At 39.6% G+C, this 27,803-nt stretch overlaps 1 protein-coding gene across 2 annotated transcripts; it reads left to right on the top strand.

The window, feature by feature from the left end:
• The first annotated feature begins 302 nt into the window (after positions 1-302).
• Positions 303-27,740, top strand: baiap2l1b (BAR/IMD domain containing adaptor protein 2 like 1b). Of its 2 annotated transcripts, XM_006791525.2 has the most exons (14): positions 303-675; positions 2,578-2,653; positions 2,894-2,980; positions 8,806-8,867; positions 10,230-10,301; positions 11,157-11,291; positions 15,908-16,060; positions 16,272-16,427; positions 17,319-17,433; positions 18,453-18,669; positions 20,952-21,011; positions 21,878-22,085; positions 26,795-26,841; positions 26,928-27,740. In XM_006791525.2, the coding sequence occupies exons 1-14, from the start codon at positions 625-627 to the stop codon at positions 26,998-27,000; spliced, it is 1,512 nt and encodes a 503-aa protein (XP_006791588.1). In that variant the 5' UTR covers positions 303-624; the 3' UTR covers positions 27,001-27,740. The 2 variants fall into 2 exon arrangements, with proteins under 2 accessions (XP_006791588.1, XP_006791589.1); XM_006791526.3 differs by lacking the exon at positions 2,894-2,980.
• Positions 27,741-27,803: the final 63 nt, after the last annotated feature.

Genomic DNA, 27,803 nt, shown 5'->3' with positions numbered 1-27,803 from the left:
TGGAAGAAATCCTTAAAAGATAAAAGCCTTATTAGAGGGTTAATATTGAAGTTGAAGCGGAAATGAATCGATAAGACCCCCAGACAGTTAAAATCATCAATGCTATTGCGTGGCTTTCAATTAAATTTAACTTTTCACATCTACAGCACCAGTTTTCACGCTAGTCTAAAAAAAATCCTGCAGTGGATAGTTCACGCAGCCACTTTTATTTTGAAATCAAGTCCAAGCGGAAGTTGTATTCTCGTTTGCTTAACTTCTATCTACCTCCACAGGTTCCCCTCCCCTTTTTTGAACTAACCACCTACAATAAGTTTGACAGCTCAGCTTTTTTCCCCCCCTGAGTGTGTGCTCACACGAAGAGTGGCAGCAGCAACAGATAGCTCGAGTCTCCACCACAGGAGTTACTTTTCCCTTTTTTGTTGCTGAGCGTGCGTCCCTACGTCTCCTGCTGGCTATGAGGAATTTTATGTCTGCGTAGGTTTGGTCACCGCTCCCACTTGGACCTGTTTTTTGGGGAGGGGGGGTTTGGCATCGGTGTAGTTTGTTTTTCCTACAAACAAGTCAATTCATAATTAAAAATATAATATTTTCTTTGTCGGGCGTCGCGAGGGAACTACATTAAACATGTCGAGGAACGCGGAGGAGGTGAACAAGCTCGCTGAAAGTACATACAAGGTAAGCGCTGCTTTCCTATGAAGGTGGGAAACCCAACAGGTGCGAGAGGGAAGAAGTGCCTCCTTAAACTCGGGTTCAAGTTTACTGGTTGACTTTCACCAACCTTTTGTAACAGGTGTTATTCATGGACCTCATGAGGGGTTTTTTTAGCAGAAAAGTTTACTTGCGTGGACATTCGCATTTAAGTAGTTTACCTTCTTTTTGAAAACACAGCAGAATATATAGGGCGATATATGTTTAGCTTATGGGCACTATCACAAGTAAGTGACAGTGTTACAGCAGAAATAAGACTATTATCACACTTGATTATCCTACCCTGGGGTCTTGCTCTTTCAGGATCCCTGAGCTTTAAGTGTGTTCTTGGTTTACTCAGCATCTCAGCCTGCACTGTTAATGAGTTCAGTGCATTTTTGGCAGCACTTTAAATTTTAGTTTAGAAGCTTCCCGAGAGCTTGTAACTGCCTATTAGTGAGTTGAATCACTGGTTTTGAGAGAATAGCCCCACCCTGGGAGTGCCATTTCCTTTTCCCATTAAATTGCTGCCGTGGTTGATCAGCAAGCTGTTTTGTAGTTCCGTGCCAACCAGTAGCCTAATTGACTTTAATTTATTTACTGAAGTGGGAGCTTTTCAAGTGAATTGGTATTTACCACTCCTCCTTATCTTGGATTGTGGGGAAACTGCTCGCTTTAAAGCGATTTTAATAAGTAATCAGCTGGATTTTTTGTTGAGTCTATGATTTAATTGGGTTTCAAAGAGAAGCCTAACCACTGAAAATGAAACGAAACTGAACGCGAGTGGCACTCACCAAATCCCACCAGGCTTTCTGACTTAATGGTCCTCTGCAGTGTGCACGCCACAGGTGGCAGAGTAAAGGTGACTGTGTTCAAAGCAGGAGGATGAAAAGAAGGCAAGAAGCTTTCTCTCATGCATTTAGCCTTTTTAAACAGTTCTTATCCACCGGCCTCCTCCAGGGGCTGCCCCCACAGCTCATTGGAGTGGTGAAATGCAGGAAAAAGACTCCAGGTTTAATAATTTAACTGGCTGTGTGTTTTGTGTGGTAAGATTATACAGCAAGCTCCTTGGCAGCCATCACCTCAGGCTCATTGATAATAAGCAAGACAGGCTCCCAAAATAGTCTGTTTAAATACTTGGTGGCAAGTTGTGTTTGTTTTTTGTTGAAAATGAACACAATTTGGCTGTTTACATGTTTCATGGACTTTTAAAATGCAGTGTGATTTTCAGCAATGGAAGAACAAGTTCTTCTCTTACAGCATTATTAGATGCTGTAAATTAAACTAAAGGTTACTGAGTCATTTCTTATGAATGCCTGTATCAGCAGGGAGCTGTTACTTACACATTATGTCAGTATGCTGCTGACAAACGTCTGACGTACAAGTGGCTGAACAATGCAAGACTCATGAAACATTGTTTGCCATGGGTGTCCTAAGGAGGTTTTGCTTGTGTGTGCGTGTTAGCCAAGACCTGTCCTATTCTATACTAATCAGAGGGTTGGACTTGACATCTGTAAAATGGAGCTCAGAAAATTAGTAAAATTTTTTCCAAGACATAATTGGCTCCACTCCACGATGCTGATTAAAGGATGGCAATCACTAGAGACCCCACTTTTATCAGATTAGATTAGATTATTTCTTTGTTGTTTTTGTGCTTCCTGTCTTAAGTTTCCACAGAAGCAATTTTTGGCCTCTGTGACATAATTTGTAGACATTATCTGTAGGCAAACGAATGTGTGCCTGAAGGACATGGTTATAGCTTCCTTTAAACTGTTGTCAGGCTCTAGTGTGACTGCATACATTTCATTCTTTGCCTCGTCATTTACGTCTAATGTCACTCTGTCAGTTTGACAGTCACAGTGAATCGTTTTTCTCTCTCAACCCCTTTAGACCGTAATGGAACAGTTCAACCCAGGACTGAGGAACCTGGTCAACCTGGGCAAGAACTATGAAAAATCAGTAGCAGGTGAGCTTTTTTTCCCCCTTTGTTTTTGCTATTACATTAAAAAAAAAGTTTCAGAGTTTATATATTAAGTTAGAGTTGGCTAAGAAATGAAAAATGGCTAACTGGAAGGACAAGTTAGCCATTTTGGAGGAAGGATCGGACAGGTTGGATTATAATGTGGATATTTGTTACTCTGTGGTGTTCAGAGGGTATTAGGGGCTATTCTGACAAAAATTAATGACAATTTTATCATTTTCCCAGCAATGACCCTGGCAGGAAAGTTGTATTTTGATGCACTGACTAAGATTGGGGAGAATGCTGCAGTTTCTCCTGTCTCCAGAGAATTAGGTAAGTTTCCAAGTTGATCTGTCCTGTGATTCTCCACTGGGATAAACTGGGGGAAATCTGCAGACTGTGGAGGCAGCTCCCTTTTTCTCAAAAAACTTTCTTCTTTCTAATTTATTCAGTTGTATTTTATTCCCAAGGCAGTCTTTTCATTTCTAATAATAGTTTAAGGATGATTTACTGATCCTCAGCCAGAGCAGATAGATTGTTGTTTAATTAAAGTTGATGGAAAACCTCAGTTGAATGACATTTTTTTTCTGCAGCAGTCAATGTCATTTGGTATGTGTTGCACACAGATTTGCGGGTGCAATAGGAAAGTGGCCTCTCTGAGTATACAGGGTAGATGCAGGTTTGGGTGAAAGAGCAGGAAGTGTTGTAGGTCTGGGGAAAAGATGGGAAATTCTCCAGCTTAACAAGACAAAGCTGAATTGAGAGGGTGTGTTGGGTATATGACGTGAGGAGAGTGAGACATGTTACACGTGAATAATGCAGTGCATCTCGAGTTGACTTCCTAAAGTAGCTCACAAGCTTCACTCCATTGCATTTGTTATGTCTGTAGATTTATTCAAATGATCGGATGTTTATCACCGGCTTCATTCTAAATATGTGTGTAAACATGGGATAATTGTGAGGAACACAGGAGCTGAATTCATTCAGTGCCAGTTGCCGTTTTAGAAATATTAGGTTTGAAGTTTTAACAAAGTGAATTTAAAAGTCTTAAATTAAAATTTCCTGACCTTGCTGATCGGGAGCATATTTTCAATTTAGCAGGATTTGCCAGTTCTAAAGTGCATCTGACATCAGTTTGAGAAATGTGAGAAATGGATCATTAATTTATTCACAAGTCAATGAGATGAGTAATCACAAGCTAAAGCAAGTTAATATGTATGCCCCTCAGTCGCTGGTCTTAATCCTTCTCAGCCCCATCTCATAAGACAATGAAGCACAGCCTTGCCTCTACACCTGCAAAGCCTAATAAGAAATCAGAGGTTTGCAAAAGATATCCACAAGACACTTTGTGCAATATAACTAAAATTAATTTAGAAAAAAATAAATGAAAGGAACAACAGCTATTCCCTGGTTTATTGTTTCATGATGAAAGAAAGCAGGGTAATGTTTGAACCTCTCTTTATCACTAAGAAACTAAACCCAGGCAGCGCTCTAGCTCGAACACATCAGAAGTTACCCACTGATTAATTCCAGCACCGTTCTTGTGATTTTTATGTATTTGAGTGTGATAGACTTGGGAATACTCTGTTTGTTCATCGTCCTATGTTCATTCTTCTCTAACTCCCCAGGCTTCAGTTCCCCTGAGCTAATTTGTAGTCCAAAGAAGTCTGGCATCCTAAGTCCTTGTCACTAGTGTCACACTTTGATTTAACCACTGTACGCCTCTCATCTCCCCTGCTGATTAGTAGCAAAACTGCTAATTAAATTTAGCAGCACAATGGGAAGTGCCACCTGGTGTCAGTTTCCTGGCACAGTTAAAGTGATACTCCACCCAAAAAAAAAGAAACACCCTGTGCACACTTGGCAAGTGGCTAGAAAAGTAAGCCTTTGAATCCTCAATAGCCTCCTTGAATTCACAGTGGCACATTTTTACGATAAAATATTGTGACAAGAGGTCCTTCTGATGTTTGCATCCTTAAGGCTGGTTTAGAATTACAAAAATACAATATTGATATAAAACATTTTGGTTGCTTCATCTATAACGATGAACCTGTCAACATACGATAGATTCTACTGTGTACAGACTGAGCATGTGTATACTGCAATTTAAGACCATCTGTGATCTCGCCACATTGTACACATGCATTTTCTTGCAACCATAATCAGCTGGTAGGATCCCAGCTATGATTGGCCAATTAATCAGTCAAAAACTGTTGTAATAAACTCAGTTTTCAAGATTAAATACTCAAATCAATAGTTTTAATGTTCTCAAATTACCCATTTTATTTCTCATTTTGATGTTTCGGGCCTATAGACGAGTGATTAAACGATTCATTAAAAAAAACAATCCTCCCTTTAATTCAAAGTAACATACCCACTAATCTCCTCATGTGTGGCATAGTGTGATCTCATGACGGATCAGTTTATTCTGAGTCATTATGCTGGATTATGTAGAGCAGTGGGTGTTCATCTAATTTAATGAACCAGGCTTGGAGACCCAAATGCATTGTACTTGGAGTCTGTGCTGCACACCTCTATAAATAGTCAGGATCTTCAATTTGTGTCGTGAGTTGCTGTCAGGTTCGTAAGACATTGTTTTAAGTTGTAATAATTACGGAGATATCTTCTACAAGAAATGTGGCGTTAAAGTCTACACATCTTCATCACGAGGCTGCTCATGCTTGTAGTGAAGCTGCTCTGTAAGAAACATGAGCTCCAGTGACAGATAACCAGAAACCAGATACTCTCGCGAGGCATTAGAGCACCGGTGCACCTCGTTCTCTCGCCCCTTTCCTTTATCTCTCCCTCCACTTCTGCCAGAGTTCAAATGTCAACCTTTTTTTTTTTTCTTTTTTCTCATTCGAACGCTCAGGTTTCTGACGTTTGGTCAAACAAAGAGCAGAAATTAACATGTACAGACCAGGTTGTTCGGATGCAATAGGATTAGAACGTGCTTAGAATTTGCTCTTTACATCTTCTTGTTGTACTTCTAGTCTTGATGCTAGAAACAGAAATGCACAGGGAACAGTGAAAAGAACCGTAAAACTGCTGCCTAAAAATTGGAACAGCAAACAGCCTGTAAGATAGCTTGACTGTGGCACATTTCATTGTCCCCAAAGAATTTAATCTCATCCTATCTTGTCCTTTTGCAGCAAAAAGGGTATTTATAGATGTTTCATGGACACAGACACACAGTGACTAGTGTTCAAATGGCACCAGGCCCACTTTACATAATCCAAGCATGTTTGCATGCTGTGTCAGGTGGCTCTCATAGATGCCAGGATTATTTTGTCCACAGTCAAAAATGGTGGAAGAACTGTGGGTCTTTTTTTTTTTTTTCGTTTGCAGGCTTCTGGGAAAATCCAATAAAGTGCTCAGTCTTCACAGAGCCTCTCTACAAACACAGACATTGCCTATCTGTCTCAACATATGCAATTACGAAAGACAAAGAACATAGTTCACTGTCATGTGGGACATAAAACAATTGTATCTCATCAGAGACAAAAAGGGATTTATTTAAATCGATGGTAGTTGGGTTGGCTGGGTTTATCTCTGTGGTTTTGGTTGGGTAATAATGGCACATTGCTTTTAGAGTTATCCTCATAATGATACACTATTGCCCTCACACCTTGCTCAAAAGAGTGCACCTGTTGCCGAGCAACGTTTTGTGTGGTCTGTGCAACAATAAACAAATGAGTGAGAACTGCTGGAAAGAAACTGTGATGCAATCTTTATGCAGTTATTAATATGAAACATTTACGTGTCATCATTGTCTGAATTTTCTTTTGAGGTATGTTTATGACTCGACTTATACGCCTTACATATAAACCAGTCTGTCTGGTGTTTGACTCAATACCACACCTGTTGACATTTTTAAGATTATTCATACTGTAAAATGAGGGGACTTTAAGGTTGGGCCAGTCTTGGGCCCTGTTTTATTTTAAATCTAGCATAGCCTTCCTAAACTCTTTTTCTTTCTTTTACTGTGTATTGCCATGTCCAGCACTACTACATCATTTCTTCTCTTATACTTATTGTAGTACCTTTTTCTGCATCACTATTCATCTCCTTACCATATTTTCCTCCTACCCTTACCCTGCCTGCGCTACCCCTACAGCCTCTTTTATTCTGCTCTGTCAAAGGGCAGATTTACTGGGATGAGCAGAGTCTTTATCTGCCGAGCTGTTTGAACTGCAGCAGCCAGTCTCACTGTGAGGCAAGGTGGAGCAGGCAAGGTGTGGAAAGATGGAGCAGGGAAGGGCAGTGTTTACATACTGATGAATGTACAGGTCAGAGTGTCTGCAGGCATATTGAAAGGCTGTCAAGGATTTGCGCAGTGCATTTTTGCATGTCAGAACACAGTTGAAAGACGACAGCAATTTTTTATTTTTTAAACCTTGGTGTGCAGGCTGTTTTTCCTATTGATCCATGTGCTCCAGTATGGGTCTACTGCTGTGTAAACCAAACAAATAACAAATCTAGATGAGGACTTGATGGGTAAAGTATTTATTCTATGATGATTTAGCTTGTCTGTTTACAAACTGGAGGTGTTTGTATCCTGAAGCAGAAGCCACTGAATCTCTACAGTGGCTTCTGGTTACATCATTATCAATACTTATATGTACAGTACAGCTGTATTTGTTGGCTGCAGCTGCATGGGAATCAGCACCCATGGGAAAATGCTCAGTGTGGGAGAAGATGCAGCGTGCATTTGTTTGAACGTCTTGTAATCTTGTGTTGGCAAATCCACTGATGTATCCCACATCTATGCTACAAACAGAAAATATACCCGACATATGCTGAGCATTATCTTGAATTTAAATTGCTGTTGGATGTAAACTAAGGATGTCTTACGAATAACTTGTGTTCATGAGACTGCGCACAGATGATTCATTTTCTAAACAAATTAGTTTATCTGTTTTGACATTATTGCACAAAGAAGATGACAAAGAATGCTGGCTAAACAACCAGAGTGACAATCTGTGTAAACACAAGTTATTAATTGGCCCAAGACAAATTTATACACACACACATTATTATTCTGTGTCTACCCATCATCTAAGAGGTGTTGAAATGGTGATTATCAAAGGACTGCACCAGCCAAACACGCACACCCATGCAGATTTCAGTCTGTGAGCAGTATTATCCAGAAGGCAGTATGTTACAAAAGCCTTTTTTTGCATGTGAACTCTTGACAGTGTCAGAAGAATGAAGTGCAGAAATTATCTTCAGTTGTCCTTTTTTCTCACATCTTGCACAGCCTGCGTGAGATACTCCGTTTGAGTTAGATGAGCTGGGACCTGCCTGGGTAGACCAGTCTCATGGGCACAAAATAGGCACAGACTCTGTTTCAGTGAGCTGGCAGGTTAAAGACCACGTGCACCTAAATCAATAATATCTAGAAAAGTCACACCTCAGTGCTTGTGTGTAAACGGCAAACCAGACTCAAGACAGTTTGTAGCCTTTCTTGTTAGTAGAGTTACTGCTATTAGTTTTGCATAATGCTTAGCTTTGGGTACTAAGCAGTACTATTTGAATGCAAAGAAGTTGAAGGGAAATCAGTCTTCAGTGGAGCTGCCAATACTTTGCTTATTTGTTACTTGAAACCACCTATTTACTTTTAAAAGTAATTTAAAAAAGTAAGGAATAACACCTAAAAATTTCAAACTTGTCTAATAGAAGAAGAGGTAATACAATTTTTATCTCTGGGATGTGGGGACTTAAAATGAAACTGCTGTACTTTGGCTTGGCGCTACAAGCATGTAGTTATTATGCTCTGTATTGTGCTCTGTAATCCTAATTTGATTGTTTTTAGGAAAAACAGGTTATGATTTGTGGCAGCCTGCCATCTGAGCTCTTTTTGATTTTCTGAGCAGCAAGTGGTCCCGTTTGGTCCAGGCTCCATATAGAGTTTGCTTTCATGCCAGTGAAGGAAATCCTACATCACATCTGTAGCTGGTTACTTTTTTGGTTAAAAAAATATTGCAGATACTGTCAGGCTTATAGGCTATAGTCTGTGCTGTGCATTATGGCTATCATTTTACACTTTAGTGAAATATCTTCAGATAATGATTTTCTGTACAGTCGAGACAAAACTTTCCATCTTATAACATTAACATGTGTGCCATCTTTCCCCCTCCTGTTTTTGCACCTGGCAGGTGTAGTACTGACAGAAATCTCAGAGGTCCACAGGAACGTTCATCTTGAGCTGGAGGAAAACGTGAGTCTTGAATATGTTTTTGCAAATGTATACATGTTTTGTTTTACGTTATCGAATGAATCTTTAATTGTATTGCCTCTCCCAAACGCATGCTTGTCTCACTCTCTGAACCTGTTTCTCAGACCGAGGTGGAATTCACTAACTGGCATTTAGTGGTGTGCTGTCAGCAAACGGTTCTTTTCATCCTTCTGTTGCTGTTGATAGACACCACCTTATCTTCCTACCCACCTACAACAACTGAAGTAGCATCATGAGCAAGAAAAACATGAAACATTAGATACAGAAGGAAAACAAATGGCTTTGGGTTGTAGGAGCAGCTGGGGCTTTATCTCGTTGCTGAGAACAAGCAGGTCCTAACATGTCCTGTCCTGTACCAGCTGGGGCAGTTACAGTTTGATTAATTAAGTATGAGCATTGTGTACGCTCTTAGCACACTAACACCATGAAACGGTTGCACAGACTACTTTATTAATCTTTTGTTCAGTTTTGAAGAACATGTTGTAAATGTTTATTATGTAAAGGTTGCAAAATTTCAGTTTACTTTTTGTTTAGGTAGCATGGAAAAAGATGCTGTCGCTTTGCTGGAACTTGCAAATATCGGATATTTTAAGTGAAAAAAAATTAGCAGAATTTTATGTATCATATTTCACTACAACACAAGCATTCTTAAAATTTAGATGTTTAAAATCTTTTAAAAAGATCACAACATGTTGGGCACATTATTTTTATTGAATGTTGCACATGTTTTGTGCAAATAAATAATGCTAGTGCCTGAAAGTAAACCAGAAAACATGAACATGATGCAGAAAAGTTGGGAGGCACTCTTCTGAGACATTGTTGCAAACGGCATCAGTGGGTGGGCTTAGTTGTTAATGGACTCGAGTTTATGACTCACAGCATTAATTCAGGTCAGAGAGTCAGAGTCTGATGACTATGTGTTATGTATACTACAGTCCCTGTGGTCATCTATATGTTTTCAGTGAGGGGGTCTTCCACATCATTGATCTGCTGCGTGTGGGTGCAGACACTGCATCACAACAAGGGGAGCGCGTTGACTCCCTCACACTAATGAGAGGGAGAGAGCTGGAGAGCATCTGAGAGAAGACTGTGGGCATTCCCACGCTTTGTTTCTGACTCATTCATAAGCGCAACCTTGGACTTGGTTCTCGCCCCCGCACCGATACACTTTAAATGATCATTCTCCATTTTTCTCCATGAGACTTGCAGCATTTTTCCTTGTTTTCTGCTGACAGCAAAGCTTGACAAACTGTAGCCCTCCATCCACCCATCAACTTTATAATAACCAGTGTGTCTTCCTATCCTCTCTTCTCTCTTGTCCTTCCTCCTCCTCTTCACCTGAAGTTCAAGAGGTTCCACAGAGACATAATAGCTGAGCTGGAGAGAAAGACTGACATGGATGTCAAATACATGACAGTGAGTAGTTTTTTCTGTGTTCGCGCACAACTAAGTTTGGGTTTGTTTTTGTTATCACTGGCTTTTGTGCTACATTTTACATTTTTATTCAGCAATTACATGAAGTGAGGGAGAAGCAAAAATAAAATGGAATAAAAGCCTTTGAATTGGTTTTTACTACAGGATCAGCAGGTAAAGAGGACGTAGATGATGGTTTTTAAACCGTGTTGAGTTGAAAAATATGAAAAGCAATCCTTTTTATGCACTTGATGAACTATAATCTCGTTCTGTGCAATAATGCTGGAATTTTTTTGTGACTCGTTGAATTGGGCATATGTCCTGATGTACTGAAAGAGTTATTATCAGCACAACACAGGACAAAGAAGGGCCTATTTTCTGCAGTACAGCAAGTCTGTGCTCTTTCAGAGTGATGTTTGGTACTCTGAGTCTTTAAATGGATCTACATGACTGTGCAGAGGTAGCTGTAAGCACACTTTGCGTTTTATTTATAATAAAACAAAGTTATTTCTCTCTGATGTTCACTTTGCACTAGTGCCATATAGCAGATGGATCCAGCCTAACACATCATCACAGACGTTTTAGCAAACTGTTTACATTGCAAATCAGCTTGCGTAGTTTACTGCATAGTGTGAAACATGACTATGTATTGGAAGATTTTTTTTTTTATATATCCAGGATATACTGCAAACTTGACTGTGGATATATTTTGGCAGCCACCATTTTTAAATTTCAAATGATTCATCCAGTTATTCTTAAAGTTCACAGTTTCTTCTTATTTCTGCTACCCAAGATGGTTCTGACAAATCTCATCAGGTTGGTGTTGCAGCATTTACATGAATCATTCTTCTGATCCAGGCCACATTTAAAAGATACCAGATGGAGCACAAGATGAAGCAAGATTCTCTGGAGAAGTCCCAGGCAGACCTGAAGAAGCTGAGGAGAAAGAGCCAAGGCAAGAATGCGAACAAGTATGAGAACAAGGAAAGCGAGGTGAGACAAACTTAAAAAACAAAAACAAAAAAAACAACTCCTACAGACACATGACACATCGTACACACATGCGCTTTCTTTGACACACGTGGGCGTGTTCATATAACGACACTCATTCACAAACCTTGACACCTGAAACTTGCAGCCAGAGTAGCAGAAGTTACTGACAATATGTGAAGCGTCTGGTCTGTGCAGTTGTGCAGAAGCTCCTTGTTTGTTTGGGTTTTTTGGCTTCTTTTATCTTCTTCAAGAATACACCCGCACAAGGTCCCCTTACACCATCTTGTTCTACCCGCATGTCCACTTATAAAAGTTGCCAAACACGTGCACAAACAAGCACCAACTCTTCAGGCTATAGAAATATCTGCACAGACTTGCAACTTGAAGTGACATTTGATTAGGAAACGCTAAAGTTAACCAGGCCACTCTTTGAGAAGTGGAGACTTTATTGCACTTTTTTGTCTTGTTATGTATTTAATGTTTTACAAGGGCCAAAATTTTTAAGTGTGCTTTTATAGTCTTTTTAAATTATGACCATTTCTCTGTTGGTACTTATCCGTGATCTGTGTGTCACAGTTACCTCAGGTGCTTTACGTCATTGATCTCGATTAATCACTGTGGAATATGAAGTCATTATAACAGGTTAACTCTGTTATTACATGGTGCAACCACACCCTGGCAGTGACGCTGCTAAGTGGAAAGTGCAAATGAGTTAAACCTCAGAGTTCCCTCGACCTATGAGCATACCAACTTAAAGTCTTGCATAACCTGCCTACCACTGATCCTGCCAGGCAGCTTATTCGCCTGAGCGTGTGTGTGTGTCTTTTGCATATTTAAAGATTTGTGTGTTTTGTCAACAAGGTCTACTTTACTGAAGGCTGATAAACTGCATAGTTAAAGGAAGAAAGAGAAAGAGACCTAAAAAGGAGTTTCACACTTTAATAGAGGAGTGCACTAACATAAATACTTGATTTTATTTTCACCTTTAGCTTCTACCTCTGCCTACACTTGACTTGTCATTGCCCTGAATTATTTTCTTTATTATAAAGGAGAGAGAGAGAAGCACAAGAAGTTGTGCATTTTATTTATTTATTTATTTTATTATTTTTTTTTTTTTACAAGATATATGAGCTTGAATCGTACTGTAGTCTCTTTTAGTGAAAGCATACGAGAAGCTGGAATAGAAGTGATTAGCTTTTTGAGTACTTTTTTAAGCACTAATGTTAAAAATGATACATGTAAGGAACTGTATTTGATATTTTTCTGTCAAATATCATAGTAAGCCAAATGTCCTTGGGGTTAGGTTACGGACCTTTAGTCAAAACACATTCGATAGAGTCACGAAGCTCAGTGAAGTTGCCAAGGACATTGATTCACATTTGTATTACATTTTAAACAAGTTAGTTACAGCCCTGGATTTTTCACCGTGAAATGTCAGAGTAAATTAAATTATCTAAGGAATTACAGCTTGTTTTAGAGCCAAGCTTCTGTGTGAACACAGTTGATGATGAACTCCACGTGCCCTGTGGCTTTATAGAAATTTCAGGCTTGCTTCCTCTTCTCCCTTATTATAAATTCTTCTGTCACCTCATTCATTCTTTTGTTTTCTCATTCCTTTGTCTCTCACTTTACCGTGCTCCATTTCCTCTTTCCTTTTCACCTTACTGCTCTCTCACCTTCCCACCAAGTCGCAAGTCTTGTGCCTACTTATCTGATTTAAAGCCAGGTATGCGATTTAGAGAACCAACAGACACCAAGTTGGGCTGACATGCAGACGGTGTGTCAGGACTTGGAGACAGGAGCTTACAGGAGCAGATGATTCACCAGACACCAAAGATTCTTCAAAGCCAGGGAAGGATCTGACAGAAGACGGAGAAGATAAAATTTAAAAAAATAAAATAAAATAAATGAACTGGGAGTGCTGTCACAGCTGTCAGACACCTAATTAAAAGACTCTCCCAAAGTTGCTGCACATTTTACTTTCTGTACACAAGGATAGCAAAGATTGGGATTTGTATCAAAGCCTCTTAAACCTCAAAGAGCAGAAAGTCAGAATCATCTGTTGGGGAGGTGTGTAATTTTTTTTTCTTTTTTTTTTGTTTGGTTATCTCTGTTGCGATCCTCTGCAATACTCTTACCTCCCTCACCTTGTAGTTCTCAGGATAAACATAGCTTGTCCATAGCAACAGGGTGACTGGTGTTGACAGATGTAAAGTGATTAAGAGGGTGTGTGTGTCGAAACTGCATTTTACACTCCCCTTTTACTTTTTCCCTCACCCAGCGAAATGTATTAGTAGAAATTCTGCCACCCACTGCCACGGTTGTGGAACAATATTCACTCTCTGTTTTTCTCCTTCTCTGTGCTGCCCTTAAGTCCTTTTGTATTTTTAGGGTGAAACTAAACAGCAATTTAGCAAACGACACAGAATGATTTGTTTCATGGGCTGTAGTGGAGTTATTAATACTTCAATTCATCCCACTGAATTTAGTGTTTCAGCTTTTTTTTTTCTTTTTTTTTTTGCAGTGTTAATCAGTTTGTTGAAAACAGTGTTGTGGATCATGTGGGTTGTACTGCTCACCTAGAAAAGACTGTGCATTGCAGTTTTTCTGACATGCACAGGTAACACGTGTTAGAAAAACCACAATGTAGAAGCAACAGAAAATGGCGCTCACAAAATACTGCAGATTTGTATAATAATCTGTCTGTGCTGTAGAAATATATAGAAATATATGCTGGTGCTTTTCAGAAATCCCCAAAATGTACTAAAGAAGTCAGTTAATGCATTTGTGTTGGTGTGGTCTCCATTACAGTTTTCTAGCTGTGCTTCATTATATTTTATTATATTCTTCATTATGATACTAAAACAGCGGTCCCCGGGCCTCAGACCGGTACCGGTCCGTGAGTCATTTGGTACCGGGCCGCGAGAGTTGAGGCTAAGGTGTGAAATGTATGGTTTTCAGCGTTATTTTGTTATCGTTTTTATCGTTAACTCGGTTTTCCTGGGTCTTTTCACGTGTGTTATGAATAAATCTTCTTTTTTCGGTACCGGTACTAGTTTTATTTTGTTGTATTTATCTGCGACACCTTAAAGGCCGGTCCGTGAAAATATTGTCGGGCATAAACCGGTCCGTGGCGCAAAAAAGGTTGGGGACCGCTGTACTAAAAGATTAAAAACTTACACGGCTGCATTAAAATGTGCCTTCACAGGGTTTGATTGAAACAAAACGGAGGCACAGAGAAATGATAAGTGAACAACTGGTCAGTAACAAGAACAGTTTTAGTAAGAGTTTTATTTCTGCACTTATATGTGTAGGTGTGAGTATTTGCTTCTGAAATTTGCATATGATTTTGTTGAAATAGAGACACAAAGGTAAGCCTGTTATCAGGATTTCTGGTATCGATGGAGGAAATTAACAGATCTAAGTAGATACGTTCGTGCCTGTCACGAAAGCATAAACAAACAGGAAGATTTTCATTTGGTCAGGAAGCCCGGCGACTCTTTTTAGAAAGGGCAAAACAGTATTTTTGTTCACCATATTTGTTCATGGTGTAGATAACCAGAAGAAATTGTATTTATTTGCCTTTTTGTGTGATTTTTTTTTTTTTTTTTTTTTTTAAAATAAGCAGTATTGTTGTTTTTTTAATTATGGGGTCATGTTATTGTGCATTTTAACTTACTGATATGGTGCTACCAAATAGTGACCACTTTTCTACATGCAGAATGTTTTTGGGAATAACATGGATTAGAAATGCACTGTACCTGGCACAGGTTTGTGGTAAAGAAAGCCTTCAGCCATTTGAGGATTTATCAACCAAGGACAGAGCTGTAAGAGCTGAATAGAGAGGGTGTGTGCAATGCATTAACAGCCGTTAGAGGTGTGACACTTCCAGTCAGTTGGATAAGAAATGGCTCCCACAAATTCTGACCCCCCCCCCAAAAAAAAGAGCTAAATAAAGGAGCATGAAGAAGTCAGGAAATGAAGGCAATATTAAAAGAAGCCGTTTCATTCAGATTGTTGTTCTAACACCGTTCACTTCATTACATTTCAGTGATATCAGCATTTACTAGAGTAGTGAAAGTGAAACTGAATATTTTAAATATCTGAATATCTGGTGCATGGATCCCACATACATGGACACATGGACACATCAAATCCTTTCAGTAGCTTTCTGACCTTTTTATGATCCCAGACTGTCAGTGTAGATAATGCAGCCCTCCCTACTGTTCTGCCCTTTCACTAAACATCAAATACAGCACAGACTGTCAATAAAATAAGATCTAAACTAATAATACTTGTCCTCTGCACAACACAGATTAGAATATTGACAAAGGAACCCTGGTCTTTTTATACATTTTGCCCTTGTTGGGTTTTTTTCTTTGTGGCTCAACAATGACTGTGTCTAAATGGCTGTAAACCATGTGCATAGCGAGATAAGACCTTGATTTATTCATGGTGGTTGTTTGGAAGGCACAACACAGTTCAGACCTGCTGAATCTGATCTGTTTTACAGCTTATCATCTTTTCAGTTATGTTTACATAGATGTGCATTTGTACACAAAACAATTTGAATGTTGTCCATGTTTTTTAATGTCCACTTGCATGCATGTTTGCAGTGTCTAGAAACGTTGGCAAGCCGACAGATGGACATGCAGTTGTTCGTCGCCGATGGCTGTAAGGAGGCTCTGCTGGAGGAGAAGAGGCGCTTCTGCTTCCTTGTGGACAAACACTGCATGTTATCCTATCAGTTCGCTTCCTTCCATGACAAGGTAGACAAAGTCCTGCTCTTATTATGTTGGAATCAATCAAACTCTAGTCATATTATATTGCTGGTTCAGCCAGAAGAATTTATTCCGAAACCCACAATCTCTAGAGCCTCAATGTATCACGTTGCCATAGTGATAGAAATGTTGCACTCCTTCTACTGATTACTCATGTTTTCTTTTAATATCTTTTCTTATTTCCACGACTGCTGGATAGGCCAGAGACATACTGTCGGAAAAGCTGAGCACCTGGCAGGACCAGTGCAAAGATGCCACCAATATGCCCGAGAGTGTTTTGTCAATGATTGAAGGGCTGCGTAAGCCAGTTCCCATCACACCACTGCCCTCCCCGTCCCCGTCACGACACAGTGTGGTATGATCAAAGTGACAATCCTAAGACTTGTGTTGCTGTCTTTCATACTGTACTATGTTTTTTTTTTTTAGTACTTTTTAGATAAAATATCATTACTATGTAATGGAAACTTACCTCAGAGAGACGATTTCCAAGTGTTTCTGTGTAGGTCTGCTTACCAATCTTGACAAGATTTAACCTGTTATGTACAAGGTTGTTGTTTTTTTAGCATTGCTGTCAAATGGGGAAAAGTAACAGGACAAAAACAAACATCAAAAAATTGATAACTCATATATGCAGGTAGCCTCTGCAATGAATATGCCATGCTTGGTGATGGGGCTCCCAGGGTGTAGGATGTTTTGATGTCAAGGTTATAGAAGTACCTTATATACTGAGGCTACCGTGCTGACACTGAATATTTAATCGTATTTATCTTTCTATGTTCAGACTAAATCATAAGGATACTCACAGAGTGTATCTTCCAAGGACAGTTTTTGCAATTTTAAAAAATATTATCCAGATCAGCCGCAGAGTTTAATGGGTTCTTCATCTGCCTACACTTCACCTTTCTACCTTGGCAACTTATGTAATCTTGCTTAAGAAACATATCATAATGATAATGGCAGTGATCGCAGACCTCGACTTTTGCCTTGGTGGAGTAGTTGGATGATAAACATTTGTCTGTTAGATCCGACATTTTCTAACTGCTTAGGGTAGTAATTCTTGGGCATTTGTTTAGCTGTTACTGAGGCTGCTGCTGCTGCTACCTGCATGTTTTGACAAAAAATCATTTATTATTATTTTTTATCTTTTATTTTATTTTAATTTTTTTTTAAAGGAGAAAAGTAACATACTGGTTTCACAAATACAGCCACCATATCGCTAATGTTTTCATTCATTGCACTGTGGCAGAACATATCTACTCCCCCGGCACCACCTAAGAAAGCTGAGCCCAGCCGTTTGGTTAATATGTTCAACCAGGAGAACAACCCCACCGCTGTAACCCCTCCTTCAAGCAACAGCACAGGTATTGCAGCAGGTGTTTTGACAGTTATTTTCATTTAGCACTTTGCTCTGTGCTTTTGTGTCCTCACGTTTGTGCTTTTCAAACAGATGGTTTTTGCAGGTGTAATGCAATAACCATCTGTTCCTGAAATGCGTGTCTCCTTTATGCTGCATGGAATGATGACATTTCCTTCTCTGCGCTAGAAAATGTTATTCCATGATGAGCTGCATGAAATAAATGTGTTAATAGACCTCTCTGCATTGAATCATATCTGTTATTAATCTGTCTCTCTTCCACAGCATGTCTTTTATCCTGTTTTCCTTCTCTCACCCCAACCGGTCGCAGCAGATGGCCGCCCCTCCCTGAGCCTGGTTCTGCTGGAGGTTTCTTCCTGTTAAAAGGGAGTTTTTCCTTCCCACTGTCGCCAAAGTGCTTGCTCATAGGGGGTCATATGATTGTTGGGTTTTTCTCTGTATCTATTATACAATCTACTGTACAATATTAAGCGCCTGCTTAAACTGCTGTTGTGATTTGGCGCTATATAAATATAATTGAACTGAATTGATGTCTCGGTCGGTTGCCCCTACACTGAATTACCTCAACAGCCAATGGATAATTTATCATGACTTTATGTGCCGGGTTCCCAGAGAAACAATCCTACTGACTTTGCCAGCCCTTTTACTTCTCCTGAATTATGACCATGAGGTTGACATTTGTTGTTCAGAGTAAAATATGTCAACAGCTAATCTGCCTGAGACATTTGCTGTCACAGTTACTTTTTATCTATCAGGTCATGCTTTAAGTTTATCTTGTACATTAGATTATGTCTAAATCCAGCAGCTGTAATTGTAGTTTCTTTAGTTTCAGTTGCACTTTTTGTTGAGTACTATTAGGCAAGGTCAGTAACCATAGCAGCTACTGTGACCACGTTAGCAAGGCTTTATATTCTTAATTGTGCCTTGTGTTAACACTGCTTTCTGCTTCTTTTCTTCTTCTTTTTTTTTTTTTTTTTTTTTGTAAACTTCCTTCCTCTCTCCCAGACCACGGGAACGGCGAGGACAGCAATCTCGCCAGGTCTGTCTCTGTCGCCACAGGGCTCAACAATATGGTGAAGAGACCACGTGTGCGCACCATCTTTCCCCATACTGCGGGCAACAATAACACACTGCTGAGCTTTGAAGAGGGAGACGTCATTGTCCTGCTCATCCCTGATGAGAGAGACGGATGGATGTATGGTGAAATGGAGAAGAATGGAAAGTGAGTCTAACTACGTGTGATGAATTTATACAGACCAGATATGTGATATGAAAAAATTATAATCACAGATATGGGGGAAGGCTTGTGCACACACTGTGCTGTACATAGGGGCCCGATTAGATCTGTGACACATGCAGTCACTGTTGAGATGTAATTCAGCTGGCTTTAAATGTCTTTAAATCGTAACAAGAACTCTGTATCATCATCACCTTCTTCCTACTGCCTCTGTCAAAAATTCATGCCGTATTCCCGTGTTTTTCTAAGAATCAGGTGATTAATAGGAGGTGGAATTCTGTCTTAACTGGCCAGATGGTCCCTCGCCTGATTGCTAGGCTGACCATGTATGAGCACACACAGCTCCAGGTTTGTCAAGTGATGCCTGTGCTGGAGAAGTCACTGATAAGGAAATCAAAGTAAAATATGGCCTGAGGGTGGGATGTACAATAGCAGACTGGAGTGAGGTGGAGGGAGAAGTTCAGAGTACCACCTGCTCCCCCACACAGATAGGCACCAACTAAGTCCACTCTCCCCAGGTCTCTTGTGCGTGACTTTTTAGACAAGGATTTGATCTGAAGCCCTTGAAAATGTGTTTTTGAATTTTAATCATTCATCGGGTTTGATCTTTATTGCTTTCAAGGGAAATTACATTACAAATATACCCAGAAAGATTGATCAAGGGCATAAAAGAATCATTTCTGAGTAGCTTTCAAAAATGAGGCTAACACAAAGTAAAACTTTGGTCTTGATGCCTCGCTGCTGCAGGTGGGGCGAGCTGAAGCGCCTAAAGGCTTAAAAAGTGTATATCGTCATGTTTATCAGAGCACAGCATCAGACAAGATGGGCTTCATGTTCCACAGGCGGTTCGGCTTTGATGCTTTTGGTTCTCTCGCTGGGCTTCTGCCTTTGTCTCATATCTGCTTTGATACTGTATCCCAGCAACTCACCAGGACTGTTTCAGATATGGACTCTATTGATGGACTGAGAGATTGAATTCCAGCAGGACTGAGAAATTTAATTCCAGGGAGTGAAAAATCTACTGATAATAGAGCAATATTTGTCAAATAATGACATTTGACTTCTGTGTGTCCATTTTATTGGCATGATTCCTAAAAAAATTATTCAGTCACAATCATTAGAGTTGAGCTTTCTTTTCCAGGAACAGCTAGTAGTGTACACTCTTGACAATCGGTACTTGTAAACTGTCCTTGACTGAAATCAAGTAGTCTCAGTGGCTAGCGTTAATAGTTATGGTTGAAACAAGCACGGGTTCTCTGTGGAAACTTTTCCTTAAATAAACAAAAGCAGTTATTCAGTGTGACTGGGTGAAATTCATTTTCCAGTAGGTCCTGACTCTTTACTTTTTTTTCTTTTTTTTTATTGCAAGTACACTGAGGAAATACCTATTCTTCAAGTTAGTGCAAATATTAACACCCATTCACACAAAGGGAGGGGTAGATTGATCAAATACTGATTAGGAGCAATCTTTCTGCATAATAGTACAATGACGGGGAGTCCTTGGTCTGAACTTGGGATAGGGAGAAGCTGCTTTTTTTTTCTTTTTTTTTTTAATTCAAATGTGTTTCAGAACTGAAGTAATCCATTTTTTAATATTAAGGTAAGAAATGTTTAGCATAGCGTTTAGAAATTAATGAATGTTTTTAGTCTTTCATTATGTTCTTTGGAGTCAGGTTTCATTTAGACATCTGTGTGTGTGTGAGGGGGCTCAAACTGTTGCCTTGAAACCTCACAGGTCTCTGAAATCAGTCACTCAGTCGTGACTCATTTATTAAATCGGTGAAAATCAAATTCTTTCCGCACAAACTCTATGTTCCACCTCGACGGGTTCAATAGAAGACTTTGTCCACAAGATCTTTTCTTCATTTGCGTCATCGGTTTCCTTTGATGGAAAATAACCTGTCTCAGCCTGAAATCTTTATTGTCAAAGATGAAATCCTTCAAAATAAACCAAAACTGTGATTGAAGTTGCACCCTTTAATGCTCTCCCTCTTTGCAAATAACAAGTGACAGATTCAACCTGTTTGCTGGCATAGTCGCCTTAGGCATACAGTCAGACTGTGTATACAACAGTAAAGGCAACTGCAATGGATCCTGCTCCTTTATCTGGTTTCTGTATCTTCTTGATAAGAGATGGAGAGAGCCGCTCAGGAGAGGGCAGTGCAGGCAGGCTCTTCACCGATCACTTGGAGAGTCCCTTCAATTGAGCTGATAACGACCGCTGATGCAATCCTCTCTAAGTTGCCTGCTGTGTTTCTTTCTTTTAGGAGGGGCTGGTTCCCTTCATCTTACTGCCGTGCTCTCACTGAGACACTCGTGAATAACAGGTAAGGAGAAGCCACATTCCAGCTAACACACACAGACCTGCAGGTGTCATATTGCAGCCAGCTCTATTGTTGGAAGTATTTCCTCTAGTTGGCCCGCTTGACGTGATAATCTTTACAGTTCTGTGAGGATTTTCCCATTCCTTAACCTTTGAGTCCTGCTGTTAAGCATTCTGTCTTCATTTTTATTTCTGTTATTTATTCATTTATTTATTTAAATGATGCTTGTGTTGTTCCTGACATAATAAATGTTTCAAAGCCTCTGATAAAATGTAAGTAATTTGTGATCAAATGATTCATGTGGAGCCCTCTTTTTTCCTTTCTTTTATTTAATGAATCAAAAATGATACTTTTCACACGAGCCCAGCAAAATATCAGGAAACAGGATGCTGTTTGCTGATGAATAGATTTTGCTGCTGATGAAAGAGAGAGAGAAAAGGTTCAGAGTCGACTCCAGGCTTTTTCTTCAAAGAGACTAATCCCTGTTGGATTAATTTATTAGATCTTAATGTGCGGCACGTCCCACAGAGAGGCTGCCAGCCAACTACTACCACCACTCCCGGAAAGTGAAAATTTAAACTATAACCAGAACCTGGGGACAGAACACACAGACATCTACATCCCTCTTCTTTTGTCCATATTAGGAATTTCAATTAGCCACATTCAATCTGTATCGCTTGACGTTTAACGTCAACATTTAAGCTGGCAACCCTAACCCATGATGCAGCCGCTAAAAATGAAAATGCAATACTCACATATGCCTGGAGACTCACTTGTGATGAGTTTCATTATGTAGCTACTTAATTTCTTCATTTCTTTGACCATCTTTCTTTTACCATCTCTTATACTGCCCTCCTCTTCCTCTCCAGTGAGCCCGCCGCCCCGTACCGCAGCAGAAGTGTGGTTAACCTCCACCACCAGGACACGGAAACAGACGAGGCAACCATGGTTCTCCCCCCAGCAGATTACAGCGACATCCCGCAACGCAGCACAAACAACAACACCTCGTCTGCCACAAATAGCAATCACCATCACTCCCCCACGCCCTCTGTAGCCTCCTCGTCTGATCACAGCACGGTCAGTTGGCGATTTGGTTTGTGCGCTCTTCTTTGTCTGACATGTTGGTGTTTTAAAAAGAGAAACACCGAGTCTGGTAGACTTAAGGCGTGACTTAAAAAAGCAACTGATTTGATCTTAGATCAGGTCTGTGAATAGTTTGACCAGCATACTGTCATAATGTTGTGATATGACTGGCACTATGAGGCTAAATCTCACATTATACCTGCTGCATAAAGGCTGCTGTACCCTCAACTGTTTTTGCTGCCAGTGACAGTGCGTGTGTATGTAGGTGGTGTCAGATGAGCTTTTCATGTGTGTCCTGGAAACCTGACCACACTTTAATATAGTGCGAGTGTCAACTGATGTAGACAATGAAGAAAAAAAAATGTAATTGTTAGGACTCGAGGACAGTTTTACACTTTTGAGCTTTTGAAAAAGTGTAAAATATGGGATTATTTTCCTAATATTTAGTCTTATTTTTAAGACAACGTATGTGTGCCAGCAAAATAAAATTAAAAAATTCCTATTTCCGGGTTGAGAGACACATGTATAAAGTTTATTTAGTTACTGCAAATGTAGGTTCTGATGCACATCCTCTCACAGCATAAGTCTAAACGGGATAAGTAGTAATAGATGCTAAAAATATCCACAACCTGAAATGCATTTTGAATATGCACCTTGGTGTTCTGAGGAAATAAAGTAAATATTGAGTCTTAAAACTGACTTTGTGTCCAAAGTTGTAGTCCCACGACTCACCTTCACTCTTTTTTGTGGGTGAGCAGAACACAGCTGTAATGATTGTTATTGTTAGGATAATCTCCAGGGTGCTGATGATGGGTCTCTGGGTGAGGCTGTAAGTAAGAGGCATTCACATTGAATTGAAAATTAGGTTTTATCATCTAGGGTGATGGTGCACACATGCCATGCTTTGCCAGAAGCTTTTTTTTTTTTTTTGTATGCAGACAATGTTTTTTAAAATATTAATATTATTTCATCCATCTCTGAGAGTTTTATTTCTTACCTTACCAATGTTCTTACATTTGCATGCCATGCAAAATGGCAGGCAAATTGTGGTTTGGTTCTAGGAAGGCCTTTTTGTTCCCGTCTGCTGGTTGGATGTAAATGCATTGTGGTATGTACGGGTTAAATGCGCATGACCTGTCTGCACAATGACTTACACAAGCTCTGTATATGCTCTACAACCATCTTTACTACACCTCTCTGACATTGCTTGTCCAGATAAATTGTGCATTTAACCTTTCATATTGGTCAGCCACAGTTGGATATGGACTTTGCACATATTTCTTTTCCTGCACATTCACGTTTGTTTACAATGCAAAACGTAGACTTCAAACCTGCACATACACAGAAAAATATCTGCTCAACATGTATTGAATATTCACACGCAGTCATGTTTACTTTAACCTTAACTGTAGCTTGTTTTCAAAGGTCCTAAACATCTTTACTTGTGTGACCCACTTCACAAGATTTCTTATTGCGTTGTCCCTTCAGAATAGATCCTGAACCTGTGAACACATTTCTTGGGGTTTTTTGTTTTGTTTTTTTGATTTTCTAAAAATGACCATCAAAAGTATTTGGTTGTATAATTCTGATATTAGATATTTGACCACTCTTCTTTGTAGCATTTATTTAGTTTGATTTCCTGGCAAAGACCCATCATTTATGCATCATCCACAAGTTTTCCGACCTTAACCATTGGGAAGGTCTTTCTGGAAGCACAGAAAGTACAGATATCTTAGGTTTGTTATTGTGGCCACATAGCTCAATTTTGATCATAAAAACATTTTGCAGAAGCATTTGGCTTGTCCATGTGGGCAGTCAAGCCTGAATGTTTTGATTTTGGAGCAGAGGCTTCTTTCTTGGTCGGCACCCTCTCAGTCAGTTTTGATGTCCTTGGCTTTGACCAATACTTGGAACAATGGGAAATCTAATGAGTGCTGTCAAACAAAATTCTTGTAATGCTCCAAAGACACAACAGTTGTAGTCAATCATAATCCCTAACTTAATACACCTTAACCATGTCAAGTTATCATAGAACTTTCACCACCACTTATTAAAAGATGAAGTGGGTGTATGTATATATTTGAGCCTGTATGTCTTCTTTTGACCTGGTGTGGATTAGAGATGATCCAAAATAAAGCCCAGCTTTTTTTCACCCAATTCTTGTTTTTAAAGTTGTCAAATATGTTGTACAACTATTCCAGCAGTTCCAACAGCTGAAAGAAATCATTAAAAGCCTAAAATGTTCATGACATTAATGCGCATGATGAGTGTGTAACTTCTGACCACAACTGGACATGGAAGATGAGGCAAGCAAACAAAACACAAACAAAATAAACACAACCGCCGTGGCTATTCTGTTAGGTTGATGTTTGACCCACTTAAAGGTCAGGTGGCAAATGGAGATACTCTTCTCCTCCTTGCCTGCATTTATTATTAACCAGTCACTTTGGTCAGGGCCTCAGGCTGACTTACACTAGTGGGACCAAATGTTAGTGTGTGTCCATTGTCAGTTGTATCAGTCTACATCCTGGCTCTGCATTATGGTGGAATTCCACTCTGGGTGAACCCGATATCCACTATCCCTCATTGTCAATTCCTTCCTTCTTTCACTCAATCATCACTCACATATCTGTCTCTTTATCTTTTCATCCTCGTGCCTTTCCTTCCTGCTTTACATGTGTCCCACCAGTTCCAGGATAAACAGGGTTCACTTCCAGGGAAGTTTATTCCTTCCTAGTGACTCACAAACCCTTGCCATAACTTTTCAAAACACAGACATATGCAGGATCCCAGAATAGACTCGCGTGTGGGAAAAAGTTCTCTACAGCTACAGCAGATTATAATACTCGGCGAAAAAGTGGGCGGCTGAGGTTGTGTGTTGGTGTGCGCACATGTTTATGCATGCGTGTAAAGTTAGTTAGCAACTTGGGGCTGGAACATTCATGAATATTATTGCCATAATGATGCATACTGCATCAGTCTGTGTGGTTATCTCAGGTAATTACCTCTGAATAAATTTCGTGGCACTGTTGGTATAAACTAGATGTTTTTCTTGGGTTATTTTTTTCTCTCTCTGCTAGTTCATTAAATTTTTTTTCTTTTTCTTTTTTTTACATAGCACCATGGCTTAAAGCCTGTTTGTATTTCCACATTCTTTCTCTTGCTTGATGTCAACAAACTGGTTGGAGTCTGTATCAGCAAAGCCTGTTTTCAAATGATGTTGGTTGGTCTAGACAAGGAAAGGTGAGAGAAAAATACAAGAGATGAGTTTAAAAAAAGCACCCTCACTGGTTTGTTTGGGTGTGGGAGAGATAAGATGACAACTAACAGTAATGAATAGAGTGTAGATGCAGAAAAAGCGAGACTATGATCTGAAAGATTGAGATCTACAGAGAAAGTTGAACTGTAAGAGTATCAGGGAAGCCGATACTCATAGCTGACTGAACTCTGTGTTGTCTGCTAGCATATTGTGACTCTGTGTTAGTGCTGGATATATTAAACCTTAATCCAGGACCTGGTTTAAGGGAAGTTCCACAGAATCTTATTTAGAGGGTAAATTATTACTTTTCTTTTAAATAAAGGCTGATCCTTTTTGAAGTCCAGGTAACCAAGTTATGAAACTGCTGGGCCTCTCTGGAAATGAGATGGGTAGCGTCAAGACTGAAGCGCTCTGGTCAGCAATGTCGCTCAATTGGTCCACTACTGACCTCTTGTGGAGTCTGTTGAGTACTGCAGATTGAAGGCCAGAAGGCACGTTAAATCCAGGACAGTGGATGTTACCAGGAAGACGAACAAAAGCAAGCTACAGTTTATAAAACCACTATTGTGTTAAAAAAAAAAAAAAAAAAAAAAAAAAATTGCTCAATTACTACTGCTACCTTTACTTTATAGTGAGCAGTAAATTGTGTAGTGTAACATGATCTTATTTATTAAAACAACCAATCACTCTTCGGGGCTATGGAAAATATATTAATTTTGTTGTGTATATTTTAGAGGGCACTACCAGGGCCCACAAAATAGGTAATTATTCCCATAATTGTTCACCCAACATGGAGTTTTGTTTAAAGGTTTTGGTTTCGTTTTGTTTTTTCCAAACTGCAGTGTAAGAAAGTGTGTCACCACATTTAACTTATTAAAAACATATAAACATTTGTGTTTACAATATTTGTGCAGCTGGGGTTCAGGTACATTTTTCTCTATACTGCCAACGTGATCATCATGACTTTTTTGTTGTTTGTTTTCATGCAAAGTCACAAATGTGCAACCAAGAGTTTTGTGATGTTAAGAAAAATATGTTAGTATCTAATAAGGATCCAAATTTTTATTAGATATGAGTAATGATTCAGCTATAAATCTGTTAAAGGAGTTTATGGGTGAACCCTTCCAGGCACCGAGCACCTGTTAAGACACTTGCATTCACCATGGCTTGTCATAAGAAAACTTAGCACGGTTCATTGTGCTACAGACTTGAATTTCCAGCAGATCCAGGTTCCACACACTGTCTTGTGACATGAGGCATTAAATTGTTTTCAGTACGGTGTGTTCAATCCTTCAGCTGTGGAAAATATGTGTTAAATTCTCCTAGAAATCAAACGAGTGTAAATACAAACGCGGCATTAAAAGTGCAAATGTGTCACGGTTTTGTGTTTGGTTGGGCTCGTGATTCGCTTGTGACAGTATACATGTCTGTTTCTCCTCCACAGGCGAGTCAGCCTAATGGCACCGCAAGACCCCCGCCAGCTTTCCTCGCGTAAGTCGCATAAGCATAAGAGCGAGATGATTTGCTTTTCTGTCACTCGGACGTAAACTCATCATCATCTGCTGCATTTTTCACAGGGGAGGGAACCCTTTCGCCACAGTCAGGCTCCGTCCAACTGTCACCAACGACCGCTCCGCGCCAGTCATCTGATCTGTCCACATTTCCACCCACACTCAACTCACACAAACCCTTGTCAAACTTCCTGTGTCATCTTACTGTCCAGCAGCTTCTCCTGATCTGGATGAAAATAAACTCTGATATGGAAGTACTTTGGGACCATTTTGTTTACTGAACAGATCCACATATATTTATGAAACATATATATATATTTTCTATGTCTATTTTTGCCCTTCTGTGGTGTTAAATACTTACCACATTCTGACCTGCACATAAGATATAAATGAATAAAAACGGTCAAAGAGAGTAGTGGAATTATGTTGTTGCTTGTTCATTGACAGAAATGACTGTTAAGAGATCATTTGTTGCCATAGGACGGTGGAAGAAAGTACTGTACAGGACCTCTGCATTTCAACCTCGGGTCCAGATGATTGTTTATGCTTAATATTGATACGATGTGGTACAGTGACTTGTCCTCTTGTGTATATACCTTCATGTATATACATTTGCACAACAGATGCTTTGTCCTTAGCCATCTAGCTTAACTACGGGAGCGTGGAGACCGCACTTCTGCCTTAACGACACAGTCATACTTACTGCGATATGTTGCATTCTTCAAACTGTCCATACAAGATGTTACAATCACCTCATCGTACATTATCTGTGAAATCAGTGCTTCATTGACTACACAAAACAAAACCATCAGCGTGTGCACTTTCCCCCTGACACCCTTTAACAGGAATTGCTGTATGGAAATAAAGATCTATTTCTTCAGTTTGTTGTTTATGTTGATCTGAAAAAAAGTGTGACTTTAAATGCTTTTTCATCTGCATTCA

The sequence above is a fragment of the Neolamprologus brichardi genome, chromosome 4, assembly GCF_056152115.1.
Source record: "Neolamprologus brichardi isolate AB-2024 chromosome 4, ASM5615211v1, whole genome shotgun sequence".
Taxonomy (NCBI): Eukaryota; Metazoa; Chordata; class Actinopteri; order Cichliformes; family Cichlidae; genus Neolamprologus; species Neolamprologus brichardi.
The sequence above is the reverse complement of the archived record's forward strand: the minus strand, read 5'-3'. Positions and strand labels throughout refer to the sequence as shown.

Bases quoted from the DNA above. Each gene is read 5' to 3' on its own strand.
- baiap2l1b (XM_006791525.2), top strand. From the start codon at position 625: ATGTCGAGGAACGCGGAGGAGGTGAACAAGCTCGCTGAAAGTACATAC. The intron at 676-2,577 runs GTAAGCGCTGCT...CAACCCCTTTAG, and splicing joins TCGCTGAAAGTACATACAAG to ACCGTAATGGAACAGTTCAA. The intron at 26,842-26,927 runs GTAAGTCGCATA...CATTTTTCACAG, and splicing joins CCCCCGCCAGCTTTCCTCGC to GGGAGGGAACCCTTTCGCCA.